The following is a 27,815-nucleotide window of genomic DNA, read 5'->3' as shown; positions in this document are numbered from 1 at the left end:
TTTACTGAGGCAAACGCAGCGCTCCGAGAACGCCATTGGTTCAAAGAGCTGTCAATCAATGTATACGCAACTGCACCGGCGAATAGAGAGAAGGCGGGCTCAAGTAAGAAAATTATAAGGTCATTGGAATTATCAGCGCTACAAGCCATCGTTACAATGAAGCGATAACAGATAATAATGAAAAATGAAATAAACGGGGGCAAAGTCTACCAAAGAAGCTGCGGTAGGTAAAAGGCAGGCGTGCGGCCGTTACACACCGGCGCGTGCGTCTCAGCGCAGGTAAACGCGGTGGAGGTTTCGCTTAAGCCGATCAAGGTGGGATCGTACGGAACAGCTTCCCCTTCTGCCATTATACACACGTTATTGTGACCACGGAGACCAATATTAAGGTATTTCCTGGACCACAGACACCTACATGCCAAATATTTTAGCCATTGTCCATTTCCGGCATCTCCTGTATCATTAATCGTCATGATCGCAGATGTCAACTGCCAGTTAAAGATGCATTTTCAGCGCACACTGTGTCCTGTTCACGTATGCTGATGGATGCGGTGTCATATGTTACAGTTTATTGCTGATAATCCAGATAAAGGGATATAGGATGCCAGATATCCGCACTGGGCTTTTTTTTTTAAATATATAAAACACGCACATCAAATAACGCAGCATAACCGTTACTGATATAGGCCTACTACTGTGTAAACCTGGTCGTATAGACACATACTATAATGTATAGTCTGAATGTGTGAAATCCTCATAATGTATCTTGTGATTGTAACAGTATCAGTATAGTGAAGCTCAGTGTAACGTTACTGCAGTGCTGTAGTGATGTTCGATTCTCCAACGACTCGTTCGTTTCAACCGAATCACTAAAACGGACTGAGTTGTTCGTTCACGGTTCTGGAATCAACAACTCACAGACTCACTCTTTTTTATCCGATTCAGAATGAGCCTAAAACACAAGAAATACCACAGAAACGTATTTGAATTGTTTGCATTACAGTTTTATCAACACACATTTGAAAGTTGTTTATAATAAACGGAATGAAGAGGCTAAAACATTACTGAGAGATGCAGATTAAATGTAAGTATTGTTTATTGTAAATAAATGCAAGTTATATTTGTGTTCTAAACAGCAAAAGGATGTAATACCGCGAACGTGTGATGTGTTCATGGCGTAAGAGAATCGCTGAATCTTGGAAATGAACTGTTCGAAAGAGCCGAATCGCGGAAATGAGTCATCTTTAGTGCTGTACAATCCAATGTGCTCGCTCAGGTTTCCGGGTGGAGCAACGAATTAGGGCTCTGCGGTAATGATTGAGATGATGGCTCTTCTGCATTGCTTAAATAGCCATCCGCACCCCCAGCACGTCTATCATTTTGTCTCGCTACAACACCACGCGGTCACAGGACCGAACAGACGTTACCATGCATACCATTCTCCCCAGCATCCTTCACGATACACAGCCGCGCATTGTTGGATTTCCCTTCTGTATCGAAAATGTATGATGATGGTGGTGGTGATATGACGATGTGTCAACATCGCTTCTGTCCGTCATTAGAGTGAGAATATGTGAATGAAATGGCGTATTATCTATAGGTGAATCACACCGGGGCTAGTTGTCACACTTTTACTCCAGTGAACATTTCCCAGAGTAGGTTTTGATTTCGTTTCTGGATAGAATTCTTGAATGCATAGTGTTTTACATTTTATTTATTTCCACTGTTATACAGTTATTTTAACAACGTGGCTTGTTGTTACACTATATGGGGTAAGTTCGTTGTCACAATGGAAACTCTATTTAATGTCTTTTCCTGCAAATTTGAACAGTAAAACCTACATGAAACAAACAAAAAAAAAATCATGAAGCTGTAACAATGGACAAGATTACAAACTTTTGTTCAACAGAAATTGATAAATTAATAAATTGTATAATTAAGTTGCCTGCATAATTCTAAATAAATAAATAATTCATAAAAAAAATCAAAATTAATTATATAGTTTAGATATCCACCTGAGAGTGGTTGTATTGTGCATTACCAAAAAAATATGGTAATTTTGTCCATCTATGTGTTTGCAAATACTGTACGCCGTGAGTTTTTAAGTTAATTTATTTTAGGCTGTCAGATTAAAATAGTAGATAAAAACAACTCATATTTATCTCCTGTTTTGAACTAGATGTTTGAAAGCATGGAACAAAACCACTGCTAAAAAAAAACATACATTTGTGGATTCAACCACAAACTTACAGAGAGTGCAAGAAAGCCCTTGTGGCAGCTTTCCTATGTGACAACTAGCCCTGGTGTCCCTATATAGCTGGCCCTAGAGTGATGTGATGTGACTGGTAATTCAGCAGGTCAAGCTTCTGCTGCATTCAGATGAGCTGTAGGAAAGGATCGTACAGATCAAATAGCTCTCTTGCCTGACATTCAATCCACCCTAGTTACTTTACAGGTGATTTAGTGGACAAGAAGGCCTTGAAACATGTCAATACACTTTAATGTAAAGGAGCATTTTAATGAATTACCTTTATTTATTTATATATATATATATATATAATTATCACATTTGTTTGTATCCATCTTCATTGGTCATCAGAAATATGGAAACATAAAAACTGGTTATCCTCCATCATTATGTGTAATGATATCCTTCATATGCATAATATATTAAATGTGTGATGAACAGCAGCATTTAAATAAATATTTCAAAACAAATGTTTGATTTACTGTCCAAACACATCTGGAAACCTAAGTCACTGACTTCTCTCGAGTAAGATAATACGAGTACTCTGGACTGGTATACCTTTAACATACATTTACAAGGTCAAAGATCTGTTTTCTCTCTTGTCTTGATATGATTAAGTATCTTGTTAATCTCAGAATCTGTCGATTTAAGGCAAGAGTTCTGCATATCAACCATTGTAATTATCAGGTTTATAATGATTGTTATAACTTTTATCAAGGTCTTTTTTTAAAGGCCCAATAAAATGTTAATGCAATAATGAAATGTTGAAATTGCTGTCTGAATGACTGTGCTGTGTGTGTTGTGTGTGTTGTCAGGATGTTGCGGTTGGCGTGCTCCACGGCTCTTCTCTTCGTTCTCAGGCTGTTCGCCGGCCTGTCCTGGTTCCAGGTCCTACCATCCATTCTCATTTTCTACCTGGGTTCTGGAGGATGGAAGTCCATCCATGTGTTTTCAAAGACCATATATCGCGATTTGCAGTAAGTTTATATGTTATAATATACATTTTAACTTGCTTTTTTATATACTCTATAATATGAATATACTTTTCCACTTTTTCAGTGAAAACTCTGAAATGCACACAAGTGAAAGTATGGAAATTCTGTAGTGACAAAAAAAGTCAAATAAATCAAAACTATCTTGTTTTAGCTTTCCACACTTCATCTATATTCCAGCTCTGCACATTCTGGACATTTTCTTAACCAACTATTTGGATGTTTTTAAACCGTATTGAGTTTCATACCCTCGAAGTATGTCAGAGCTCATTGTCTGTCAAACGTAATTTATCTAAAATTGTAATATTTTTTTACTCTGAGAATTTTTTTTTTTAAATCAAGTTAAAAATTAACGTTAAAAAAGTAAAAACGTGTTAAAAGTAAAAAAAAAAAAAGTACTTTCTTTCATTAAAGGGATAGTTCACTTTGAAATTAAATGTTGGTATGTTTTAGCTTACCTCAAGGGCATCCAAGATGTAGGTGTCTTTGTTTCCACAGTAGTTTCAATTTTGATATTTTTAGGTCAAACCGTTCTTGTCTGTCAGTCGTATAATGCAGGTCTATGGTCACTGTCTCAAAGAGCATGCACAGAGTCCAAATTAAACAATTCCCCATCGTCCAAATTAAACAATTCCCCATCGTAAGTACACATTGATGGCCTAAGACACGAAACGAGCGGTTTGTGTGAGAAAACAAACAGTATTTATATCGTTTTTACCTCTTGTACACAGCACACGTCCAAGTGAACTGAGGGCGCGCACGCTTCCTGCTGTGTGACGGCTTAGTCTGGCTTAGTCTGCGCAAGCGCCGGAAGTGATCTCTCGTGCGTGTACGTCATTATAAAACGATGTTTTCTCACACAAACCGCTCGTTTCGTGTCTTATGCCATCAATGTGTACTTACGATGGGGAATTGTTTCATTTGGACTTCTCTGTGCATGCTCTTTGAGACAGTGACCATAGACCTGCATTATATGACTGACAGACAAGAACGGTTTGACCTAAAAATATCAAAATTGAAACTACTGCGGAAACAAAGACACCAAGGCTACATCTTGGATGCCCTTGAGGTAAGCTAAAACATACCAAAATTTTATTTCAAAGTGAACTATCCATTTAATGTTGACACTCTTAACAGACCTTTGTAAAAGAAACCTGATTGGTGGTTTTAAGATCACATAATACAGAACCGCGTCTCCTCACAGCAGATCTTCATGTGTGTGACGGAGGGATTCCTGATGCTGTTTTGACTCCTTTACACATTTTATAAGCTCTTCACGAGTTCTCAGCTCCTCAAAATACCATCATATGTAGCTACACACACACAGCGAGAGCATTTTGCATTTAGGTTCGGTGTTAAAATGTGAACACTTTTTTTTTTTTTTTGGAGGGGGGGCTGGAGAAAATGAGCAAACCTAAAAAAAAAAATGTAAAAAAAAAGTGTGAACCTTTAACCACCCTTAAAGAAGTTCCTCAACAAATTATAACCGCACATTCCTGTATTACGAGCTACGAGTTTGTTAAGAGGAACAAGTGGTTGAAGTGGGTTTCTGGGTTATTCATGGCAGGTTCACCCTGTTTTTCCTGATTTTGCTTTTCAAGTTTTTCAATCTTGAACTTGAACTTCCCCCTGAACTTCTATGTTTGATGAGCAAACAAGGCAAAACCTCTGCTAACAATCACAGTTTTGCCGCTTCTTGTAGCAAGTGCTGGGGCTTATGGAGTTCAGTTCCACTTCAGGTCCTGGAGGTGTGGGTTTATCTTTTCCTACAGCACAGATTACTCTAAGTGCCTGGATTGGAGGATGGAGGCTTTTAGGATAGCTGTTAATGGATGTAAGAACTCTTATGGGACAGGGATCACTGCTTTTAGCAATGTGACATTGTTTTTGTGCTCACACTCACACACACAAACTACTTCCTGCCACTTACAGATTTCTTATTTGTCACTTAAGCAAGAAGTTGATGAGACCAGTATAACTATCATTATCATTAAACAGATGATTATATGCATTAAACCCACACACTAAATGTACAAAATGGTGTAAAGTACTGGTCAAAAGTTTGGAATAATTATAATAATTTTTTTTAAATGTTTTTGAAATAAGTCTTTTCTGCTCACCAAGGCTGCATTTATTTGATCACAATTACAGTAAAGTGTAATATTGTGAAAAATTATTACAATTTAAAATAGCTGTTTTCTATGTGAATATATCTTCAGTGTCACATGATCCTTCACAAATCATTCTAATATGATGATTTGATGCTCAAGAAACATTTCTGATTATTATCAATGTTTAAAACCGTTGTGCTGTGCATGACCATGATTCACTACTATTCAAATGTTTTGGGTAAGTAAAATATACATATATATTTTAAATTAATTAATACTTTTTATTCAGCAAAGATGCATTAAATTGATCAAAAGTGACAGTAAAGACATTTTTAAAGTTTAAAAGATTTCTATTTCAAATAAATGCTGTTATTTTGATCTTTCTATTAATCAAAGAATCCTGAAAAAAAATTTATCAAAGTTTCCACATAAATATGAAGCTGAACTGTTTTCAACATTGATAATCAGAACTGTTACTTGACCATCAAATCATATTTGAATGATTTGTGAAGGATCATGTGACACTGAAGACTGGAGTAATGATGCTGAAAATACAGCTTTGATCACAGGAATAAATTATATTTGACAATAAAAAAAAAAAAATTAATTAAAATAAATGCAGCCTTGGTGACCAGAAGAGACTTCTTTTAAAAACATACAAATATCCTAATCATTCCAAACTTTTAAAAGTAGTGTATCTATTTTAATTAAGAGTTCACCCAAAACTCAAAGTAGATGTTTTAAAAAGTGTCCGGAATAATACCATCAATTCTTTTGTGTTCTTTTACAGTGCAGCCAGTGTGTTGCTGAGGGTAAAGCTGAATGTCAAAAAGCACCTACGTGAGCGCAACACCATTCCCAAACTGTTTGCCAAGTCCCTCAAGAAATACGGTGACAAGACGGCTCTGATTTTCGAAGGAACGGGCGAGAAATGGAGCTTCAAGGAGCTTGACGATTACTCCAACCGCGTGGCTAACCTTCTTCTCCAGAGGGGCTTCAAGGAAGGCGATGTGGTGGCCCTGTTCATGGAGAACCGCTCTCAGTACGTGGGGCTCTGGCTGGGCATGGCGAAGATCGGAGTGGAGGCAGCGCTCATCAACTTCAACCTGAGACTGGAGGCCCTGGTTCACTGTGTCAACATCTCCAGCGCCAAAGCTGTGGTGTTCGGCAGTGAGCTTACAGATGGTGAGAAGTGATTCGATCGTTATCAGAGATGAGGAAACTACTCCTAATTTATAGCAGTTAAACCACAGTCAAGCTACGCTTTTGATAAAGTAGCCATGCTGCTACTAACAAATGTAGCTAACTGCATTTGGCTGTTACGGAGGCAGTTTCTTTTTAAATTTAAAATAATGAATTGTCTTTTTGAAGCGCGTATTAAACTCCCAAAGTCCACCAGTGCTTCGAAACAGTGAATCAGTTGAACCACAAATTCAACCTACAAATACTCACAACGCATCCCAATACAGAAACAAACTACAAATACTCACAGCGCAACCAAATATATAGAAACAAGCTACAAATACTCACAGCGCAACCAAATATATAGAAACAAGCTGCAAATGCTCACAATGCAACCAAATATATAGAAACAAGCTGCAAATACTCACAGCGCAACCAAATATATAGAAACAAGCTACAAATACTCACAATGCAACCAAATATATAGAAACAAGCTGCAAATACTCACAATGCAACCAAATATATAGAAACAAGCTGCAAATACTCACAATGCAACCAAATATATAGAAACAAGCTGCAAATACTCACAATGCAACCAAATATATAGAAACAAGCTGCAAATACTCACAATGCAACCAAATATATAGAAACAAGCTGCAAATACTCACAATGCAACCAAATATATAGAAACAAGCTGCAAATACTCACAATGCAACCAAATATATAGAAACAAGCTGCAAATACTCACAGCGCAACCAATTGTTGATGTTTTTTTGTGTGTTTTTTTTTTACTGGCATGTGTTTCCTTCAGTTGCAGTTAAGCTCTCTCGGCCACCGTAGGATATTCATTTTATCCATCTGGAATTAATTGGATTGTGTTCATTACACACCAAAATGGAGTCAGGTACTTTAGAAAAAAATTGGATTGGTGACATCAATCGAATAGACATTTTGGAGATGGATAGATTTAATACATTTTGTCTAAATAAAAAACAATTGTTGTGTTTTTTTTTTTAATGAGGTACACTGGTGCATCTTACACAGTGATATACCAAGAATGTGTAGTTTAATGTCAGTAGTGTCAGTTGATTTCAAATTGACTTTAAGCATAAGGCTTGCATTTTATGAATAAAATGTGCCTCAATAGTATCAGTTGAGGCAGTGGTTCAGAAGTGTTGCAAGCAAAAGTGACACACCACAAGAAGAAAATAAGGAAGTGGCACTTGGACAAAGATTAGTGTGTGAACTCCAGAGAAACAATGAATGAGTAGCATAGAGTAAATATTTATCTTGGGCAGAGGTCACTGCGTGTAACTCATAGTGAAAGAATGTCATTGCACCAAAGAGTATTCGTTCCTGAGGTCACGAAAGGCAGCACAATCCTAATGAAATTGGGTTTCCTAGTTGTCTCTTAAGTAATTGGATACTGACTCATAAAGCATGCCATGTTGAGTCAGCTTCGTTTCTTATTGATTTCACATTGTCGGGCGTTTGCTTGTCCTGTGCTTTCGCTGAAGGATTTTCTAGGCTCATTTTGTTGCATTATTTGTGTCTGTGATGTATTCACGTATTTCTCTCGCTCTTTAAATGTCTCAGCGCTGTGTGAGGTGCACAGCTCCATGGGAAAGACTGTTAAGCTGTTCTGCTCTGGAGAATGGGACCCTAAGCGTGTTCCTGAAGGGACGGAGCATCTAGAGCCGCTGCTGGAGGAGACGCCTACAAACCAGCCCAGACAACCAGATCGCAGCTTCACAGGCAAGATAATCGAAACAGAGACTTGCCACCATTTAAGGCCTATGAGCTCCTGTCCACACATATATATATATATATATATTTATATAATATATATATATATATATATATATATATATATATATATATATATATATATATACACACACACACACACAGTCAAACCAAAAATTATTCGGACACCAGATATAATTTTTTATATATTTTTTTACTAGCGGGTGCAGGACACTATATATATATACATTTAACGATGTCTTACATTTATGTAAGTGAAGATAGCAAAATAAAGTAAACTGTGACATATTACACCCAAAAATTCTTCATACAGTGACTACCAGTAAAATGTCTTAAAATGTGGGACCAAATATTCAGACACTTTGACCTGACCATGTTTTGCTTAAGTGTGTTTTCTTTAAAGGAGAACTCCGGTCAATTTTAACATTGAGCTCATTTTTTTGTACATTTGGAGTGCTGTCAATACAGAGAACAACGACAAAAATCGGTGTTGCCTACACCGAGTTATTCTATTTTTAAAATTTGCACCCTGTTGACTTCAGTGGGGCAAGTACTAAACCTGCTTTTAGCCTCTTAACATCCTTGATGTGTCATTACAAGTGCACAGAAAATGTGAGTGATTCCTTCTGAGTGATCACGAGTGGATCTGACTGCAGTAGATTTAAAAGATATGTATAAAAATTATGTTATTTAAGCCAGCGCAAATACCTGTTTACATCCTGTTTTTCGGTTGAAGTCCAAAGTAGTCGATTGCCGAGTTCACGCGCATAGGTTTAGTTACCAATGATCACGCGCATGAACTCGGCAATCGACTACTTTGGACTTCAACCGAAAAACAGGATGTAAACAGGTATTTGCGCTGGCTTAAATAACATAATTTTTATACATATCTTTTAAATCTACCGCAGTCAGATCCACTCGTGTTCACTCAGAAGGAATCACTCACATTTTCTGTGCACTTGTAATGACACATCAAGGATGTTAAGAGGCTAAAAGCAGGTTTAAACATTGCCCCATTGAAGTCAACAGGGTGCAAATTTTAAAAATAGAATAACTCGGTGTAGGCAACACCGATTTTTGTCGTTGTTCTCTGTATTGACAGCACTCCAAATGTACAATAAAATGAGCTCAATGTTAAAATTGACCGGAGTTCTCCTTTAATTGCTAATGCGACCTTTTTACACCACAGACTGAACAAAATTAAGCATTGCTTGGAAATTGCAAATTTGCAATTTAGCGTGAGACCGCAATCCCATAAAGTGCCGGTGGGAGTGGAAAGTTCTGAGCCTGATCTACTGACAATACACAAATTAAAGAACACCGAATGCGTCAAAATAGGTTAAGGCATGCTTTTTTGGGGTGGTAAAAATGGTGCAAATACCAGTAAATTGACTAGTGCATTAGTCAATTTGACTAGTATTTCATAGTAATTGACTAGTGACTGGCACAAGCTCTTAGTAAATCTGGCCCATAAATCACATAACCATAGTTGTTTCTTCTTCTTTGCTTCTAGATCGCCTTTTTTACATTTACACGTCGGGAACCACTGGGATGCCAAAAGCTGCTATCGTTGTACATAGCCGGTAAGTGTATGACAGTGTTCGTTTTTTCAATTTCTCAGTCTCTCGTTCCTTGCTTTCTCTTTTTTCTCTCTCAATGAATCAAACTCCCTGTTTTTCACCCTGTCTTTCCTGCGTTCTTTCCTCAGGTATTACCGCATGGCTGCCTTGGTGTACTATGGTTTCAGAATGAAGTCTGAAGATGTGCTTTATGACTGCTTACCACTTTACCACTCAGCAGGTACATCACTGAACACAGGCTGCTCTACACCTTCATGATATGTGCACTTCCTGTCACAGTCTGGTTCAGGCTAGAGTTTTGTGGCTTGTTTTGATGGATGTCTACATAAGATCCTTGAGTCCAATGCTGTATTGAGAAAAATAACTTAGTTTGTTTATATTTTATTGGTTTAACCAACTATTTGTGAGTCTTTAATCTGGAAGTAATCAATAGGTTTGTTCTGAGGTCAGAGTTGTTCTCTGTGGCAGGAAACATAGTGGGAGTTGGCCAGTGCCTGATCCATGGAATGACTGTGGTGATCAGGAAGAAGTTCAGTGCATCAAAGTTCTGGGATGACTGTATCAAATACAACTGCACGGTGAGTAATGGAATATATGGATTATTATGGAATATACAAGAAATTAATTTGTCTATAGTTTTTACAGCAAATTACAGCAAAGATGTATTAAATTGATCAAAAAAGTGATCAATAAATGCTGTTTATGAATATTCTATTTATCAAAGAATCCTGAAAAAAATGTTTTATCACAGTTTCCAAAAAAAAATATGAAGCACCAGAACTCTTTTAAACATTGATAATAATCAGAACTGTTACTTGAGCATCAAATCATCATATTATAATGATGTGTGAAGGATCATGTGACACTGAAGACTGGAGTAATGATACCGAAAATGTAGCTTTGATCACATGAATAAATTACATTTTAACATATATTACAATAGAAAACAGCTATTTTAAAATGTGAAAATTTAAAACTATTTAAAATTTAAAACATTTTAATCAAATGAATGTAGCCTAGGTGAGCAGAAGAGACTTCTTTAAACATTAAAAATCATATCGACCCCAAATGATAGTGTATAAAAAATGTGATATCTGTGAATTTTTCATTTACTCAGATTCTTCAAACTGATGATGTTTTCTTAATTTGTTGGTGTTTTTTTTTTTTTTTACTGGCACGTGTTTCCTTCAGTTGCAGCGCGTTAAGAAAAGACATTTTGGAGGTGGACAAATTTAATACATTTTGTCAAAAAAAAATAAAAAAAATTTGTTTATATATTTACATGCATTTACATGTTGATTATATAGCAATACGTAATAACCAGCAGTATTCTATTCAAGTACAGTAGTCAACATTTGAAGTTGATCAAAAAAGTTAATCAAAGTTGTCCTAAGACAAGAACAGGTATTGTTCAAAATTCATGAATAACTTTGATGAAAGGTTTTGATCCACTTCTGTTTAAATGAACTGATTCACAGAAATGAATGGAAGTCATCTATTGATTCTGGATAAAATGAGAAAAAAAAAATAGATATCACGATTCTCCCACGATTCTACAAAATAACATGTAATTTACTACTTACTTATAAAGACTTCATTGTTTAATTACTGTATGAATCAGAGTTTTTGAAACATGAATGAATGATTAAATTATAAATATTTAACAGTAACTTGTCGCCACCTACTGGTGTAATTGATACCACCTTTATTTGAAGCATTAAGTTACTTTCAAAGATGATTTGCTCTATTTTGATCGCTACCGTATACATCAATGTTTATATCCGAACTTTCATCCCATTACTTCTGTGATAATCTGGGAAAACAGAAAAAATGATACTGTGTGGTTGAAGAGACTGTTTGTGAAGCTGTTTCATACCTATACATGACAACTGCTCTCTCTTGATCAGCGGCAGCGCCAACGCAGATCTGAATGTTCGCTGTGATCATAGCCTAGGCTACTTGTCAAAGGTTTAATAGACAAAGTCAAACAAAATCATATTCAATATATTTTACATTCAGTAAATTTACCGAGGGCTTCCAGACCTCAGCTTTAATGTTATAGCTGTGGGATTGCAAATTGTAGTTGTGTTGCATGGTTGTGAAATGTAGCTTGATGGAGTTTTAAAATATCATTTTTGGTCTCAGATCGTGCAGTACATTGGCGAGATCTGCCGCTATTTGCTGAACCAGCCAAAGAAGGACATGGAGCACCAACACATGGTCCGCATGGCCCTCGGAAACGGCCTTCGCCGGTCCATCTGGGAGGAGTTCACCAACCGCTTCAACATACCACAGATCGCAGAGTTCTACGGCGCCACCGAGTGCAACTGTAGCCTGGGCAACTTCGACAACCAGGTCTGTCCTAACAAAAGCACACCTTTAGACTAAGTGTCTGTAAACAGCCTTTTTGAGTAGCACATACTTGCAAACCCACACAATAGTGGATAGTGCATGCGGAAAAGGATATATAGGGTTTTAAGGGTTGCAGCAATTAGTGTTGTGTATTACCATACCATTACCATTTTACAAGGCCATCTACAATATGTTCAGTAATCAAGCACAGGTGGTTATGGGCCATTTATGTTGCTGATTGAAAATGCACCTAGCTGTTTATTTTGCTCGACACAGTATTTAGTTTTGAAGAGTGTGAGGTGATTGTAACAAACATATGATGTTTTGACTGCAGACGGGGGCCTGTGGATTCAATAGCCGGATCCTTCCCTACATCTACCCCATCCGCTTAGTCAAAGTGGACGAGGAGACCATGGAGCTTATCAGAGGACCCGATGGAGTCTGTATCCCATGTGGTCCAGGTACAGTACTTGCTCACATTCGTGCTTCGTACACAGGGGAGCAGACAGAAAGTTATTGGTTGATGATATGGATTTTTTTGATGGCCAATTCTGATATTTACAACTTGCTAGTGCCGGGTTGGATCCCTTTTTGCCTTCAGAACTGCCTTAATTCTTCATGGATTAGATTCAACTAGGTGCTGGAAACATTCCTCAAATATTTTGGTCCATATTGACATGATAGCATCACGCAGTTGCTGCAGATTTGTCGGCTGCACATCCATGATGCGAATCTCCAGTTCCAGCACATCCCAAAGCTTCTCTATTGGATTGAGATCTGGTGACTGTGGAGGTCATTGGAGTTCAGTGAACTCATCGTCATGTTCAAGAAAACAGTTTGAGATGATTTGAACTTTGTGACATGGCATGTTATCCTGCTGGAAGTAGCCATCAGAAGATGATTCACTGTGGTCATAAAAGTATGGACATGGTCAGCAACAATACTCAAGTAGAATGTGGCGTTTAAATGATGCTCAATTGATACTAAAGGGCCCAGAGTGTTTGAAGAAAATATCCTCCACTCCATTACACCACCAGCAGCCTGAACCGCTGATGCAAGGGAGGATGGATCCATGCTTTCATCCATGTTGTTTACGCCCAATTTCTGAGCCGGCCATCGAAATGCTGTAGCAGAAATCGAGAATCATCAGACCAGACAATGTTTTTCCAATCTTCTATTGTCCAATTGTGGTGAGCCAGTGTGAATTGTAGCCTCAGTTTGCTGTTCTCAGCTGACAGGAGTGTCACTGGTGTGTCTTCTGCTTCTGTAGTTAATCTGCTTTAATGTTTGATGTGTCCTCAGTTGAAATGAGTGGTTAGTTGAGTTACTCTTGCCTTTCTATCAGCTCGAACCAGTCTGGCTATTCTCCTCTGAACTCCGGCATCAACAAGGCACAGAACAGAACAAGGCACAGCATATATTTTCTCTTTTTTAGACCATTATTTGTAAATCCTAGAGGTGGTTGTGTGTGAAAATCTCAGCAGATCAACAGTTTTCTGAAATACTCAGATCAGCCCGTCTGGCACCAACAATCATGCCACATTCAAAGTCACTTAAATCCCCTTTCTTCCCCATTCTGATGCTCAGTTTAAACTTCAGCAGATCATGTCTACAATAAACTTCTTGATCATGTCTACAATACTTAAATGCATTGAGTTGCTGCCGTGTGATTGGCTGATTAGATGTTTGCATTAAAGCAACTCTAAGGAACATTTTTTACCTTAAAATAATGTTTCCAAAATCGTATCAGTGATTCAACAAGTCGTAACAGGGTGAACGGCACTTCTACATTTGCTTTGCAGCCCTATATCTGCTATAACCACACTATGCAAGTTTGCCAAACCGGGTCGCGTTTCTGTAGTTCGAATGAGACATAAGAAAACTACAAATTTGACTTGCTTTACGGCAAGCGTTACAATAGTCATTATTTAGTTTTCCTTTGTTTCTGATGTCGCAATATATCATACTTTCATGAAATCATGCAACATACTCTACCTTGTCAGTGGACATCGTTCATTCCAAAGCCGGTGCTGGATAAACAGCGAGCGTGCGTGGGACAGTCGGCTGCGGGCGGCGAAATTATTTACGGCAGCGGTAATGGACAATTCCGCTTCCAACCTGTAGGGCGACGAAGAGGAAAAGTTCCTTAGTGTTGCTTTAACGAGCAGTTGAACAAGTGTGCACACACACATTAATTAGTTAATTAATTAATTTGACTTAATATTTACTAAATCAGAAAAAAATGAAAATAACTTCATATGGATATTTATATAAAAAAATAATTTCACCTTAAAAAAATAAACCTGTAAAATAAACAGATTTATATTTATTAATATTTAGACAACACAGTCAGCATCCGTCGCCTTTAGTTATTTGACGTCAGCTTGGTATGTCCCTGCCTTAAGACATTCAGGCACTGACCACCTTAGCGCTGTCAAAATAAAAGTCCCGCTTCTTACAGTTATCAGCCAAACACAAAAACTCATCGGCCCTCTGCCTTTAATTTAAAATTGCCAAATATTGACTGATATACAACTCTTAATATGAAGTTATTTCACTTAAGGATTTATTTAGTAAGATTATGCCTGAAAAGGTTTTGGATTTTTTATCATATGTTAATTTAAAAAAAAATATATAATATGACTACTTGTGTTTGTTTGCTTGGTTTCATTGTATTTATATGATATTTGTATTTTTGTAATTGAATTTTTGCCATGAAAATAGCCTTAGATGCTGACATGGCATTAAATAAAACAATCTTATCTATCTATATCAGTCGACCACTACAGAAAATGCAAAAATATTATTTATCGTCCATTTCCTTACTGTGTTTCTCAGGAGAACCTGGTCAGTTGGTTGGCCGAATCATTCAGAACGACCCCCTCAGACGATTCGACGGCTACGTCAATCAGTCAGCCACTAATAAGAAGGTTGCCCACGATGTCTTCAAAAAGGGAGACAGTGCATATCTGTCAGGTATTGTATTTTGAAACACTTTACACAACCGCACTCTTGCTTGCATACACTCAGCTAGATAATAGAAGTTGTTTGCTTCTCCTCTCTCAGGGGACGTGCTGGAGATGGACGACTATGGCTACATGTATTTCAAAGACCGCACAGGAGACACGTACCGCTGGAAAGGAGAGAACGTGTCCACCACCGAGGTGGAGGGAACTCTGAGCCGTCTGCTGGACATGAAAGATGTGGTGGTGTATGGAGTTGAGGTGCCAGGTAACGGCACATTTCTCCACCTTTTCTGTTTGATTTTATCCTGTCTTTCTCTCTCGTTGTCTTTCCACAAATGACATTTCATCCTGTTTAAAGGGTTAGTTCACCCAGAAATGCAAATTCTGTCAGTAATTACTCACCCTCATGTTGTTCCAACCCCGTAAGACTTTCGTTCATCTTCAGAACACAAATTAAGATATTTTTGATGAAATCTGAGAGCTGGATCACTCCTCCTGCAGGCTTATGGACACTATAACTTGCTGGCCCAGAAAATTTATTAAAGACATTGAGCCACTGGAGTCACTTGGACTATATTAACAATCTTAAGTTTATAAAGTGACGAGAATACTTTTTGTGCGCAAAAACAAACAAAAATAACGACTTTATTCCACTTTTCATTTCCTTCTCTCTGGACCTCGAGTCTTTTCACGTAGTGTAATAGCGTAGCGCGTCTGTGTTGCACGTCACCACGTAGGCTCACTATTGGGCGACTCTGGTCATGTGTGTGATACGTGGTGACGTGTAACACAGACGCGCTACGCTATTACACTACGTAAAAAGACTCGAGGTCCAGAGAGAAGGAAATGAAAAGTGGAATAAAGTCGTTATTTTTGTTTGTTTTTGCGCACAAAAAGTATTCTCGTCGCTTTATAAACTTAAGATTGAGCCACTGGAGTCACTTGGACTATATTAACAATGTATTTAATACATTTTCTGGGCCAGCAAGTTATAGTGTCCATAAGCCTGCAGGAGGAGTGATCCAGCTCTCAGATTTCATCAAAAATATCTTAATTTGTGTTCTGAAGATGAACGAAAGTCTTACGGGGTTGGAACAACATGAGGGTGAGTAATTACTGACAGAATTAGCATTTTTGGGTGAACTAACCCTTTAAGAATCTTAATCAATCTGCAGCACGCATAGAGTTTACTCATCAGGGACTATATCTTCAAGTGGAAGGAAAAAAAAAAATCGGCAGGAGTTTCGTGCTGAAGAGGTTTATTTATTTATTTAAAAAAATATATATTTATAAAGCACCTGAACAATTTTTAAACTAAGCAGTACATTGAAAAGAAAAAAAAATTGCGACGATCTTAATTACACAGAATCCCTACGGGTTTTTAAATTTTTTATTATTTTTAAATCTTTAATATTATAATATTATTTTTAGATTTGACTCATCCCTTTTCTTAAAAAAATGGTTTAAATTATGAAATCATTTATCATTTTATAATCTTAACGTTAAGTTTCAATCGTGGTCATTTTCCAGTTTTGGTTGTTACCCATAGACTACCCCACCCCACTCATAAGGTTTTAATTGTATTATTATTATTATTTAGGGACTGTTCGTTATTTATTTAAGGGGCCACCGGAGGAGTTTTGAGATCTGTTGTCAAAAAAGACATGACCCTCCCTTCGCCAGCAATAATTTTTTCTATGACCCTCCAAAATGATTGTGAAAAAAGGAACGACCCTCCCCGATAATTTATTGATTAGCCTAATTCTGTACTAGTTTGGCTTGGCAAAGATGTTCAGATTGTTTGTTTGTTTTTAAACCATAAAATCTTGCTTTCTCATCTGGCTGTAACGATAGACCAAACCTATGATTCGGTTCGTATCACGATTTTTTATTTTAGATTTGGAAAAAAAAAATCATGTTTTCGGTGCTGATGCGGTGTGACGCGCTCAACATGTGGGTGGCGTTGCGAATAAAGCATCTAAAAGCTGTCACAAAGAACCGGCAAAAGTAATGATTATTAATATGTCAAATATAGCTAGACATTTTAATTGTTTTTAATAAACAAGTGTTTTCTGTGTCGACTGCAAGATGAAGTTGACGATGCGTCGTGATCGTCTCAGAACGCGCCAGAGAGAAATGCACATTTCATAAGGAGAAAGCAGTCTGTTTTCCTTCGTTTTGAATTGTTTTGCATGTTTAAATGTAGACATTTCAGGCTTTCTATATATTTCTCAGGTCTATGAGGCAAGTAGAATACCTTACGCTGAGTTTCGGTTCATTTATGAGACAAGAGTCCAGTTCACTCGCCCGCGTCTCCGTGTCATGATTATCTATTTTCTACTATATTTACTTCTTATTTATTTAATCCAGATGAAACATTGATTAAAATTAAGATAAAATTAATAAAAAAAACGAAATTCACTTTAAAGAAAGGCTTTGTGCTTTCTGTTTGAGGTCTCTGTGCAATTTTTAAAGTCGTTCAGAGCAGTCATGTCCGTGCGTAATGGAGAACTGTCACGTCCGTAACATTTTTTTTTTTTCACATAAATGCAAACACGAAAAATAAAATGAAAATAATATAAATTTTAATTTTCTGTGGAGGCTGATCTTTATTTAATTTTTATTTTAAGTTTTGACTGCAAATGTCACGTCCATTCACTGGAATCGCCCAGTTTTAACGAATTTATCCTAAACTAGTTTTTGTGGTGTAGGTCTATGTATTTTATGTTAACTTAAATAATAGCCTACTAATAGTGATTTAAAGATGTGGTAGCGCTGCGAAGATCGCGAGTCGTCAACTTCGTCTAGCTGACACTGACATAAAAAATAACTGTTTTATTAGTAAAAAATTAAAATGTCTCCTGCTATATTGAACATATTTGCCTGTTCCTTACAAAACACTGACAGTGGGGTTTTTGACCGTTTTTTTTTTTTTTTTTTTTGAGCAGCAGCGGACAAATTATTTCGACACACACACACACACACACACACACACACACACAATATTGATAAACAGGATTTTTTTGTTGCTTTTTTAATACAATAAAAAAATCATTTAATTTGTTGTTTAATAAAATTATAAGCCTATTATTTTTAGTTTATTAACAGCAACAACAGCTGTAAAGATGAAGTTGACGCCATCTCCGTAGTAGTGAACACGCCTATAGAGAGAAATGCACATCATTACATAACCAGAGAGTAGCCTATTTCTTTTCGTTTTAAATTGTTAAAAAGACATTTCAAGCTTTCTTAAGATATATTTCATGTATGTGAGGCATATGCTGAGTTTCGTTAAGTTAGGATGAGATGCGCTCCTGTTTACGAGCAGTGCAAGTGACCACGCGGGCATATCTGCAACATTTATCAAGTTCACTGATAATTATGCGTGCATTTATTAGTTATTATCTTAATGAATAATGTAACAAGGACGAAGCATGTAAACTGTTTGTTTAGAATTTGGATCGATCACCGCAAATAGATCCGAATGAAAAAACGTACAAAACCATAGGCTATAGAAAATGGGTGGGCCCGGACCTAAATGCCCACCCGGGCCCAATGGTAGCGCCGCGGCTGGTGGTAGCCCTACATCTTACACATCGTGGAAACAAAATAAGAGTGGAAACTAAAATATGCAGTATCGCCCTACAGCGCACATTCTATCAGCAGTTCTGGCGCCTCAGTCCCAATACTGTTAAACTCGACGTACGTTCACATCACATGTTAATGCAGCGGTAGAGTTACACTCACAGGACACTGTGCACTTAACAAAAGTTCATTATTTGCTCGTGCTTTAAAGCTTTGCCGGGTAAACATTTCTTTGGCATTCTGTTCTGACATGATGCACTTTTTCTAAGCGCGAACTGAAGCGCACACTGTCAAACAGCGCCAAACTGGATTTTTGTTGGGTCAGACCCATCTGATATCGAAGGGGGGCTGATAACGCGAGATCAACATGGAGCTAAATGGAAAAAATAGCACGAAACAAGCCACTTTGAAATGTTGCTGTTTTAATGAATATAAAAGTTGGGTGACCCTCCCCCTAGACTAAAAAAAGTTGGATGACCCTCCCCTCAACAAAGAATAAAAAGACATGACCCTCCCCTATTTTCCTCCGGTGGCCCCTTCCATAAATACCGAACGGTCCCTTAGTTTATATATTGTTATTAGTTTTAAAAACCCTGCAGATACCCTGATTGCACGACTAATTGGCAAAGAAATAAATGCACATGATACGATTTAAGATTCAAGTTAAAATGATCTTGTAACAATAAAGAGAGCATCTCTAAAGACTGTGTTTTGCAGTGAACTGTTCCTTTTAAGTGTTTTGAAGTAACATGAATCACCGGGTGCCAAGCCAGTCTGTGGAGAGGAGAATAATTAATTTGAACAAAGCTGACTACAGCAGCTCCTGAAGGATTCTGGGAATACACAGCCAAACAAAGTCTTCTCTTGGCCTGGCTCTGGTTTTGCTTACACTAGATCTATAAAGATATGGCGGCAGAGTGCTGAATAATAGCTCTCTACATTTGAGACTGCCAGCTGAAAAATACACTCTCACCTTCAAAACAAAGTCATCAGCAAGTCTGGAATTGTGGGTCTACAACATGTAGGTGTACGTGTACATCATACGCTGATAACCATTAAAATGTTTCAAGAGTCTAAATGCAAATCAGTAAACCAATGACTCAAGAAAAACTTTTCATCAAATCATAAGGGTTTTCTTTAGCCTTGACTTTAGCATGAACAGACACACCCAAGACTGCAAATGTTGAAAAAGCAGAACAACAATTAAAGTGTTCACATACCAAACCGAATCAGAAAAATGGGCAAAAACCTTGCTGTGTTAATCTGGTTTTACTTAAACTGTGTTTTTATCTGGGAAATGTCATTTTTAAGAAATTTGGCTAATGTGATCCCGCCTTTGTTTTCAAACATCTGTGCCTCCATTAAGCCTGATGTTATTATTCAGATAGTTTTTTAACTTTTACCAACTTGCTAAATTACTGTAATTGACCTCAAAGAGAAAACTAACAGAAGAGAAAAAGAGCAGTTTTTACAAATGGTGGGTATAGCGCCTCTTGTGGCAGTGCTGAGAATGCATCGCATGAGGTTGCCTTTGTGTGATTCATATGGACGTTTTTTTTTTTTTCCTCAGGAGCTGAAGGCAAGGCAGGGATGGCGGCCATAGCAGACCCGGACCACAGCTCAGACCTGGCGAAGTTTAGCAGGGACCTGGAGAAAGCCCTGCCGCCCTATGCCCGGCCCGTGTTTCTGCGCTTCCTGCCAGAAGTGAACAAAACAGGTGAGATATGGCACGTCTAATCTCAGCCTCAGACAGCCCACAGTCTGCCAACTGACCCCTGTCTGATGAATATTGTTGATATCACAGAAACAATCCTGTCCTATTTTAGAACGGAACCCAAAATGTAAATATTCCATGTGCCAAGGTTTTATTCACCAGTAACTTATTGGTGCTTTCCATTTAACCTTAAATTATGCAACGGTACATTGAGTCCATATCTAAAGCATTTTTTCCCATAAATGGATTTAAAGTGCTGATTTTCCTTTAAATATAACTAGGATTCCTATGGATCCTTAAAATGTCTCACATTCAGTTTGATTAAAGGTAATGTCATAAAAAGTCGTAAATAACTTAAATAGTATAGCATAAGTCTTAAATATTATTTTAGGATATCTTAAATTTGTGGACAGAAAAAAACAGGTATTGCGATATTATCTAATGTAATCATTAAACTTCAAAAGGCTGTGATTTAAAGTCCCCCTGTGGAGAAAAATCGATTTATTATGTCTATGTGGTGTTTTTAAGTGCAAATTCAGAAGTCAACACCATTGCTGAGTATTTTCTCCTTAAAACTGCACTGAACCAAAGACAGTCTCAAAAATGCGGTTGTTTCTGATCACAAACTACCTTATACGTTGTTGTAAGTGGATTTCTGAGCTGGTGTGAGTGAGTGGAGGCGGGGCTAATTTGGTTATTCATAGAGCCGTGTATACTGAATGAAGGAAGGGTGTAGAGTTACATTCAAGCTGTTTTAAGTCATGAAGAATTTTTTTCAAGGAAAAACGTTTAAATGTGTAATTTTGGTGATCAGAGGTGAGTTTTCAGGGATACAGTTGACTACAGGGGGACATTAATGAAATAAATGTGAGCACTGCACGTTCAAAGTTAAATCGCAGCAGTGTTGCACGTTCTACAGGCTCACGGTTTCAGGTCAGTTCACAATCAATGAATACTGCATATTTATATTAAGCAACTGTTTATGATCTACTACTGATGAATTATGACACTTTATGTTGTGGTGTTTATATTGTAATATGTTGTAGATGGTTGTAAGAGTGCATATTAGTAGGAGAGCATAGAGTTCTGGTGTATTTTAGGCTTATTTAAAATGAAAAGAACTGCTTTTTCATTTTTTCTGGATATTATTGGTATTTTAGTCACAAAACAAACTGTATCTGGTGTTTAATTCCACCATGTCATAGGAAGGAAAGATTAATAACATTATTCTGTATATAGATTATTATTATTTTTCTCAATGCTGTTTTTTTTTAGATTTTGTGAACACTCACAATTAACAATGTACATTAATTAAAAAAACACAACACAAGGGACTACACAGCCTAAATCATAACAACAAACCAGCAAAGGGTTACTACGATATGTACTTTGGTAGTGCAAGTTAACAAAAAAGCAGTTTGATCCTCCTCTGTTAAATTTTTAATATCACCATGTTCAATAAATATTAAAAAGGGGCTCCAGACTCTTTTAAATTTGGCTTCTTTACCCTTAAGAATATGCAATGCAGTATATAGATTTTACTAGTATTAGCATGTTTTTTTTTAAATGTTTTTTTTTTGCCTGACGTTAATTTTTTTATTTATTATTATTATTATTATTATTATATCAGAAAAATCCATTATCTATCAACATCTAATGCGTATGTATGATATACTGATTGATATAATATTGATATATATCCTGTTTACATATCATATACATCCTGTTTAATTAGGTAAAATAATCTGAGATGCATTATTTATTTTGAGATTGTATTTGTATTGGTTTGTTCTGCCTGGACATACAGTATTCATTTTATTTGTGCAGGTTTTAAAGTTTCATTTTAAACACTCTGCAGATACTCTGTAAAACACTGGGCCTTCATACGGTCTAATCTTCTAACAAAACCCAAAGGTTGAATGTTTTGTACTGTACTGTATTTTTTTAAATGATAGACCCTTGAACTTGACATGTTGGACAGTGCAGATGATGGCCAGAGGCCAGTTATATTACACCTTCTGCCCATTTCGGTGCAGCCTTACTCTGACATGTTCAGGGTTACATTAAATATGACAATTGGGGGACATATACAGTCTAAGGTTCTAACAAAATCTAATGGCGCTTTTCCACTGCATGGTACGGTACGGCTCGGTTCGGTACGGCACGCTTTGGCGCTTTTCCACTGCATGGTACGGTACGGTACGGTACGGCTCGCTTTAAATGGTACCACCTCTGTTGAGGTTCCAAGCGTACCGTACCGATACTAAAATGTGACATGAAAACACTGAAGATCACTGATTGGTCAGACAGAATCGTCACTACCAGTGTCATTGTATTTGCGACACGAGACCATGCACGAGACAAACCCGCTAGATTTAAATAGCCAGTAGACAACAGCCAACGCTGTAGTTTCTTGCAGTTAAAAAGTTTCTTGCAAACTGTTTCTTGCAGTCAGGGGCGGCGCCAGATAATTTTTAACGCATGTGCTGAGGATGTGTGTGTGTGTATATAGGATATATATATATATATATATATATATATATATATATATATATATATATATATATATATATACATACATACATACATACATACATACATACATACATACATACACACACACACACACACACACACACACACACACACACACACACACACACACACACACACACACACACACACACACACACACACACACACACACACACACACACACACACACACACACACACACACACACACACACACACACACATTTTTTTATTATTATTAATAAATGAGCAAAACTTGGCCACAAAATATTTAATATTCAATTATTTTAATGATCACAATTAAAGTTTTAAATTTATTAAATTCAGCAATCAAATATTCAAAAATACTTAATAATAATGTTATTTATCTCTATAGGCGCGTTTACTACGAATATGGCGATCGTCAAAATCATCTTTGCCAGACACTGACAGAAAACACTATTTTATAAATAAAAATCTATGCACGCATCCCCGGATTTACAAATGCACATCTTGCTTGTTGCACGCACATTAGGCTATGTCGAAATAACGAGATATTATGTTGAAATAACATTATTATTAGCCTAAGTCTTTTTGAATATTTGATTGAATGCTGAATTTTGCACTTGTTCAGTTTAATACAATTACGCCTAAATATAGCCTATATATATACTATTAATAAATGAGCAAAACTTGGCCTCAAAATATTTAATATTCAATTATTTTAATGATCACAATTAAAGTTTTATTTTTTTTTTAAACGCGTGCACTGATTTTTATTTATAAAATAGTGTTTTCTGTCAGTGTCTGTGCATGGCAAAGATGAAGTTGACGATCGCCATATTCGTAGTAAACGCGCCTATAGAGAGAAATGCACATAATGAATTATAAGAGAGTAGCCCATTTCTTTTTGTTTTGAATTATTTCGTTTAAAGACATTTCAAGCTTTGTGTATTTGAGGATGTGATGTTTTTTCATCAATTGTTTGATGAAAAAAATATTAATATTAAGATACAATTTATACAAAACGAAATTCACTTTAGAGAAAGGCTTTCTACAAAACAAAACTTAATGAAGTGGTCAAAATTATGTCCGACTCGCTCCATGTCTCTACTCGTGCTGTTCACTTTTCATAATCAACATATAGGCAGATGGAAAAAATAACATAACATTAACTAAATGCGCTTTTTTAATGGCAGTAGGCTAGTTTAAAACAGTACATTAGGCCTAGACTCTCTATTTGTAAAGATTGCTGAACATTCATTTAATTCTGAATTTTGCACACACAAGTTGAAAGGCATTTGTTCAAATCAAGTTCACGGATAATTGTGCGTGCATTTATTAATCATTATGATACTAAAATCATAACAAAGTAGGCTATGCTATGTACAAAAAAAATCAGATGAGCCCAGAATATGAACGCAACGTTTAATTACACGTTAAGAATTTTCCTTCCATATAGTAAACCATTATAAGAACGTTTAATTTAATTTAAAAACATCAACATGCCGAGAATCAAGAGCACCATCCCCTGTGTTGTGCGTTTGAAATGTGGCGTGTTTACGATGATGTCATGGCAGTAGAGGCGGCAACTATAACGATCAGTCCCACCCAGTTTGAAGCGGTACTAACTGCAATGGAAAAGCAACCGAGCTAAAGAGAACCGAACCGTGCTGTACCGAGTCGAGTCGTACCACGCAGTGGAAAAGCGAAGCGAGTCGAACCGTTCCGAGCCGAACCGTGCCGTACCATGCAGTGGAAAAGCGCCATAAAGTTTGAAAAAAAAATTACTGTACAAAAAATGACTTATGGACCCTTTAACTTGATATATGGGGCAATACAGATAATTGAGCCAAAAGATGTGCAGTGCGCCAGTGCATAGTATAAAATGCTAAGCATGTGGTTTTCTTTCAGGGACTTTCAAATTCCAGAAGACAGACATGCGACGGGAGGGATTCGACCCCAGTGTCGTCTCTGACAAACTCTACTTCCTGGACTGCACTAAGGGACAATATGTGGAGCTGAACGCAGAGCTCCATCGCAGCATCGTCTCAGGAAAGCAGAAATTATGAGACTACTGCCAACCTCCACGCATTCCCTCACCACCCCGCCTTCAACAGCCCTCAAACCCCACCCCCCTCATCACCCCGCCCCTCGTTACCTCAACAAACACAGTGAGGGGCCGCAGGAACGCATTCTGGACACTTATTCAAGCCCCATATTCATTCTCATAGCCCACCTCTCTTACAACTGAGATGGGACTGAGGTGGTGTTCAGCCATCTTGAAAACAAAACAACAAATTAAGCAATTTAGCAAACAAGAATACAAAAAACCAACAGCAAGGAAAGGCACAAGGACCAACTACACGTCTGTCAAATGGTAAAGCTTTCCCTTTGCCTCAGCTGCACAATGCTCGTCTGGCTACAGGATTCGGGACTGACACGCGTTCATTTTGACGGGTCTGCCATCGTAAATGCGCCACCAAACCATGCGGATCGACGTGCAATACAAACCCAGCACTGGCTGCGCACTTGTCAGCTGCCATGACTTGATCAATGCTGTTTATTTAAATGTGCACCAAATATATTTAAGTTGTAGAATAGCTCATCATTTTCAAGATCTGAATCTATATGCTGCATTGAAGACATCCACGATCGCACTGCTACTGTGTCTATTTTACCTCTCCGGACGTTAATGTGCAGCGTCAATCACGAAAGCTGATTTTTCGCTAATGTCTGTGGACCGAACAGCCCGGTGCGACATTGTGCAGAGTGGGCTTCATGGGTTCGCTTCGATTTGCTAGACGTGACGACCGTTCAGATCCGGGCGAGGACCTCCTACAGGACACTATAGTGGACTTTGCATAGAGGTTAATGAAAGTAGTAAACTACTCTGGTGCTAAAGAGTGAACATCCCCATCTGCAAAGTGGCGCCAGACCTAAAAAAAACGTCTTTGCTTCTTGACGTGAAGAGAACGGAAGCAGAGTAGAATGAAGGGAAAGTGATGTAGGCTATCTGTCACCTGGGTTTTAGTTTTTCTCTCAGCAGCATGAATGATTGATGCAAACAGAGCACTGTGCCTTACTGTCAGGTCACCACGTACGTAGTGTTATCGCTCTTGCCCTGTATCATTACTCTAACTGACCCTGGACGTCTCTTAAACAGCTAGTTCATTTTCTAGACCTAGCTTGTACTCCCCTCCCATTAAAAATTCCCATCATGCAAAGTGTCCGGCACTACATCTATGGGCATCCTTTCCCTTCCATGTGTATTTTGCGCCATCTTCTCTTGCAAACTTTCCTGTTCTCCTTCGCCCACTGACAGCGGATTATTTATTTATATCGTAGCAAGTATTTAAGTGTGTGTGCACGTGTGATGAGATGATTATGTGAGACAGCACTTGATTTTCTCCAGTCACTTTTTTTGGCCACTATAAATTAACGTACGGCACATATGTGGGAAAACATAGAACTTTGTTGACATTATATGGGCGAGTATCATGAAGAACATACTTTACCAAAAAATAAATGTAAAAAAAGATTTATACTTTGCATAAAAATAATGAAGCCTATTTTGCAATGTTTTTCCATTATTAAAAATAAGGATTTGTCATTACTGTAATGCAAAAAATCTCTTCTCATTACCATAATGCCAAAAAATGGTTTCACATTAAAAATGTCACTCATTACGTTACAAAAAATGTTAGTTCATTACCATAACAACAACAAAAATTCATTCTCATTACCATGATGACACTAAAATGCTAATTTCCATTACTATAATGACAACTTCTCATTCTGATTACCGTAATGGCAATAATCCAATTCTTATTATTGTAATGACAGTAAGATCTCATTCTAATTACCGTAATGACAAAAAATCGAATTTACTTAAAAAAAATATATATATGCTTGTGTAGGTAATGACAAGAAATATTGTTCTTGTCAGGACATTTTTTTCATTAGAATTAGCATAAATGAAATTCAGTACAACAATGTAAATAGGACTTCATTTTTTTTATTCATTCAAAATATATTTTTCTTTTGGAATGAAGTGTCTGCCACACAGCTGTACACGTCATTCTGTCTTCGAGTGATACTTCTAGCCAAGGGTGCAGCAGTGATGTCATTGGTTAGTCAGCCAATCAGATGCAGTTGTCTCCATCTTTAACCTTTTCCTGTTTTTATTCTGTTGTTCGTCCTTTCCTTGGATTTTTTTTAAATGATTTTGTAAAAGAATGGTGCAATGATTTGTCATGGGTTGAGCTTTATTTCTCTGTTAAGCTTGTTTTCTTTTGCTCTGTGTGTGTGTGTGTGTGTGTGTGTGTGTGTGTGTGTGTGTGTGTGTGTGTGTGTGTGTGTGTGTGTGTGTGTGTGTGTGTGTGTGTGTGTGTGTGTGTGTGTGTGTGTGTGTGTGTGTGTGTGAAAGAGAGGGAAAGCGTATCTTATGCACTGAGTTATATTTTAGACACACTATGATGTCAAATCTTCTCTACAAACATTTCTTTCTCTCATGATATTACTTTGTGTTAATGTTTGTGTCCTATGACCGCAAGAATCCTCACCAGGAATCTTTTGCCGAGGCCTCTCTTTATTATTTCTGTTAGATAAAGGAAACGTTCACCCCAAAAATGGAAATTCTGTGAGCATTTACTCACTCTCATGTCGTTCCAAACCTCCAAAAAGGACTTATTCCAAGTCTTCTGAAGCCATATGATACTTTTATGTGAGAAAACTGATAATCTACCTCCACTTCAGCTTTCATATGTCCTTTCCATTTTGCATATTAAAAATGCAAATCACTT

At 37.3% G+C, this 27,815-nt stretch overlaps 1 protein-coding gene across 1 annotated transcript; it reads left to right on the top strand.

Annotated features, from left to right (window-relative positions):
* Positions 1–38: 38 nt before the first annotated feature.
* Positions 39–27,259, top strand: slc27a4 (solute carrier family 27 member 4). Its single transcript, XM_081353685.1, has 13 exons — positions 39–389; positions 3,064–3,225; positions 6,142–6,536; positions 8,130–8,288; positions 9,814–9,883; positions 10,009–10,100; positions 10,349–10,458; positions 12,026–12,235; positions 12,567–12,693; positions 15,071–15,208; positions 15,299–15,463; positions 20,354–20,500; positions 24,925–27,259. Exons 2-13 carry the CDS (start codon positions 3,065–3,067, stop codon positions 25,080–25,082), a joined length of 1,932 nt encoding a protein of 643 aa, XP_081209811.1. The 5' UTR covers positions 39–389; position 3,064; the 3' UTR covers positions 25,083–27,259.
* The last annotated feature ends 556 nt before the right edge of the window (positions 27,260–27,815 follow it).

This window comes from Scardinius erythrophthalmus (assembly GCF_964197995.2).
Source record: "Scardinius erythrophthalmus genome assembly, chromosome: 23".
NCBI classification, from domain to species: domain Eukaryota; kingdom Metazoa; phylum Chordata; class Actinopteri; order Cypriniformes; family Leuciscidae; genus Scardinius; species Scardinius erythrophthalmus.
Note: the sequence above shows the minus strand (reverse complement) of the source record. Positions and strands in the feature narration are given on the sequence as shown.

Excerpts from the sequence above, each read along its gene's own strand:
- slc27a4 (XM_081353685.1), top strand. The coding sequence starts at position 3,065 with ATGTTGCGGTTGGCGTGCTCCACGGCTCTTCTCTTCGTTCTCAGGCTG. Across the intron at positions 6,537-8,129 it reads CGGCAGTGAGCTTACAGATG|CGCTGTGTGAGGTGCACAGC; the intron begins GTGAGAAGTGAT and ends TAAATGTCTCAG. Across the intron at positions 15,464-20,353 it reads GTATGGAGTTGAGGTGCCAG|GAGCTGAAGGCAAGGCAGGG; the intron begins GTAACGGCACAT and ends TTTTTTCCTCAG.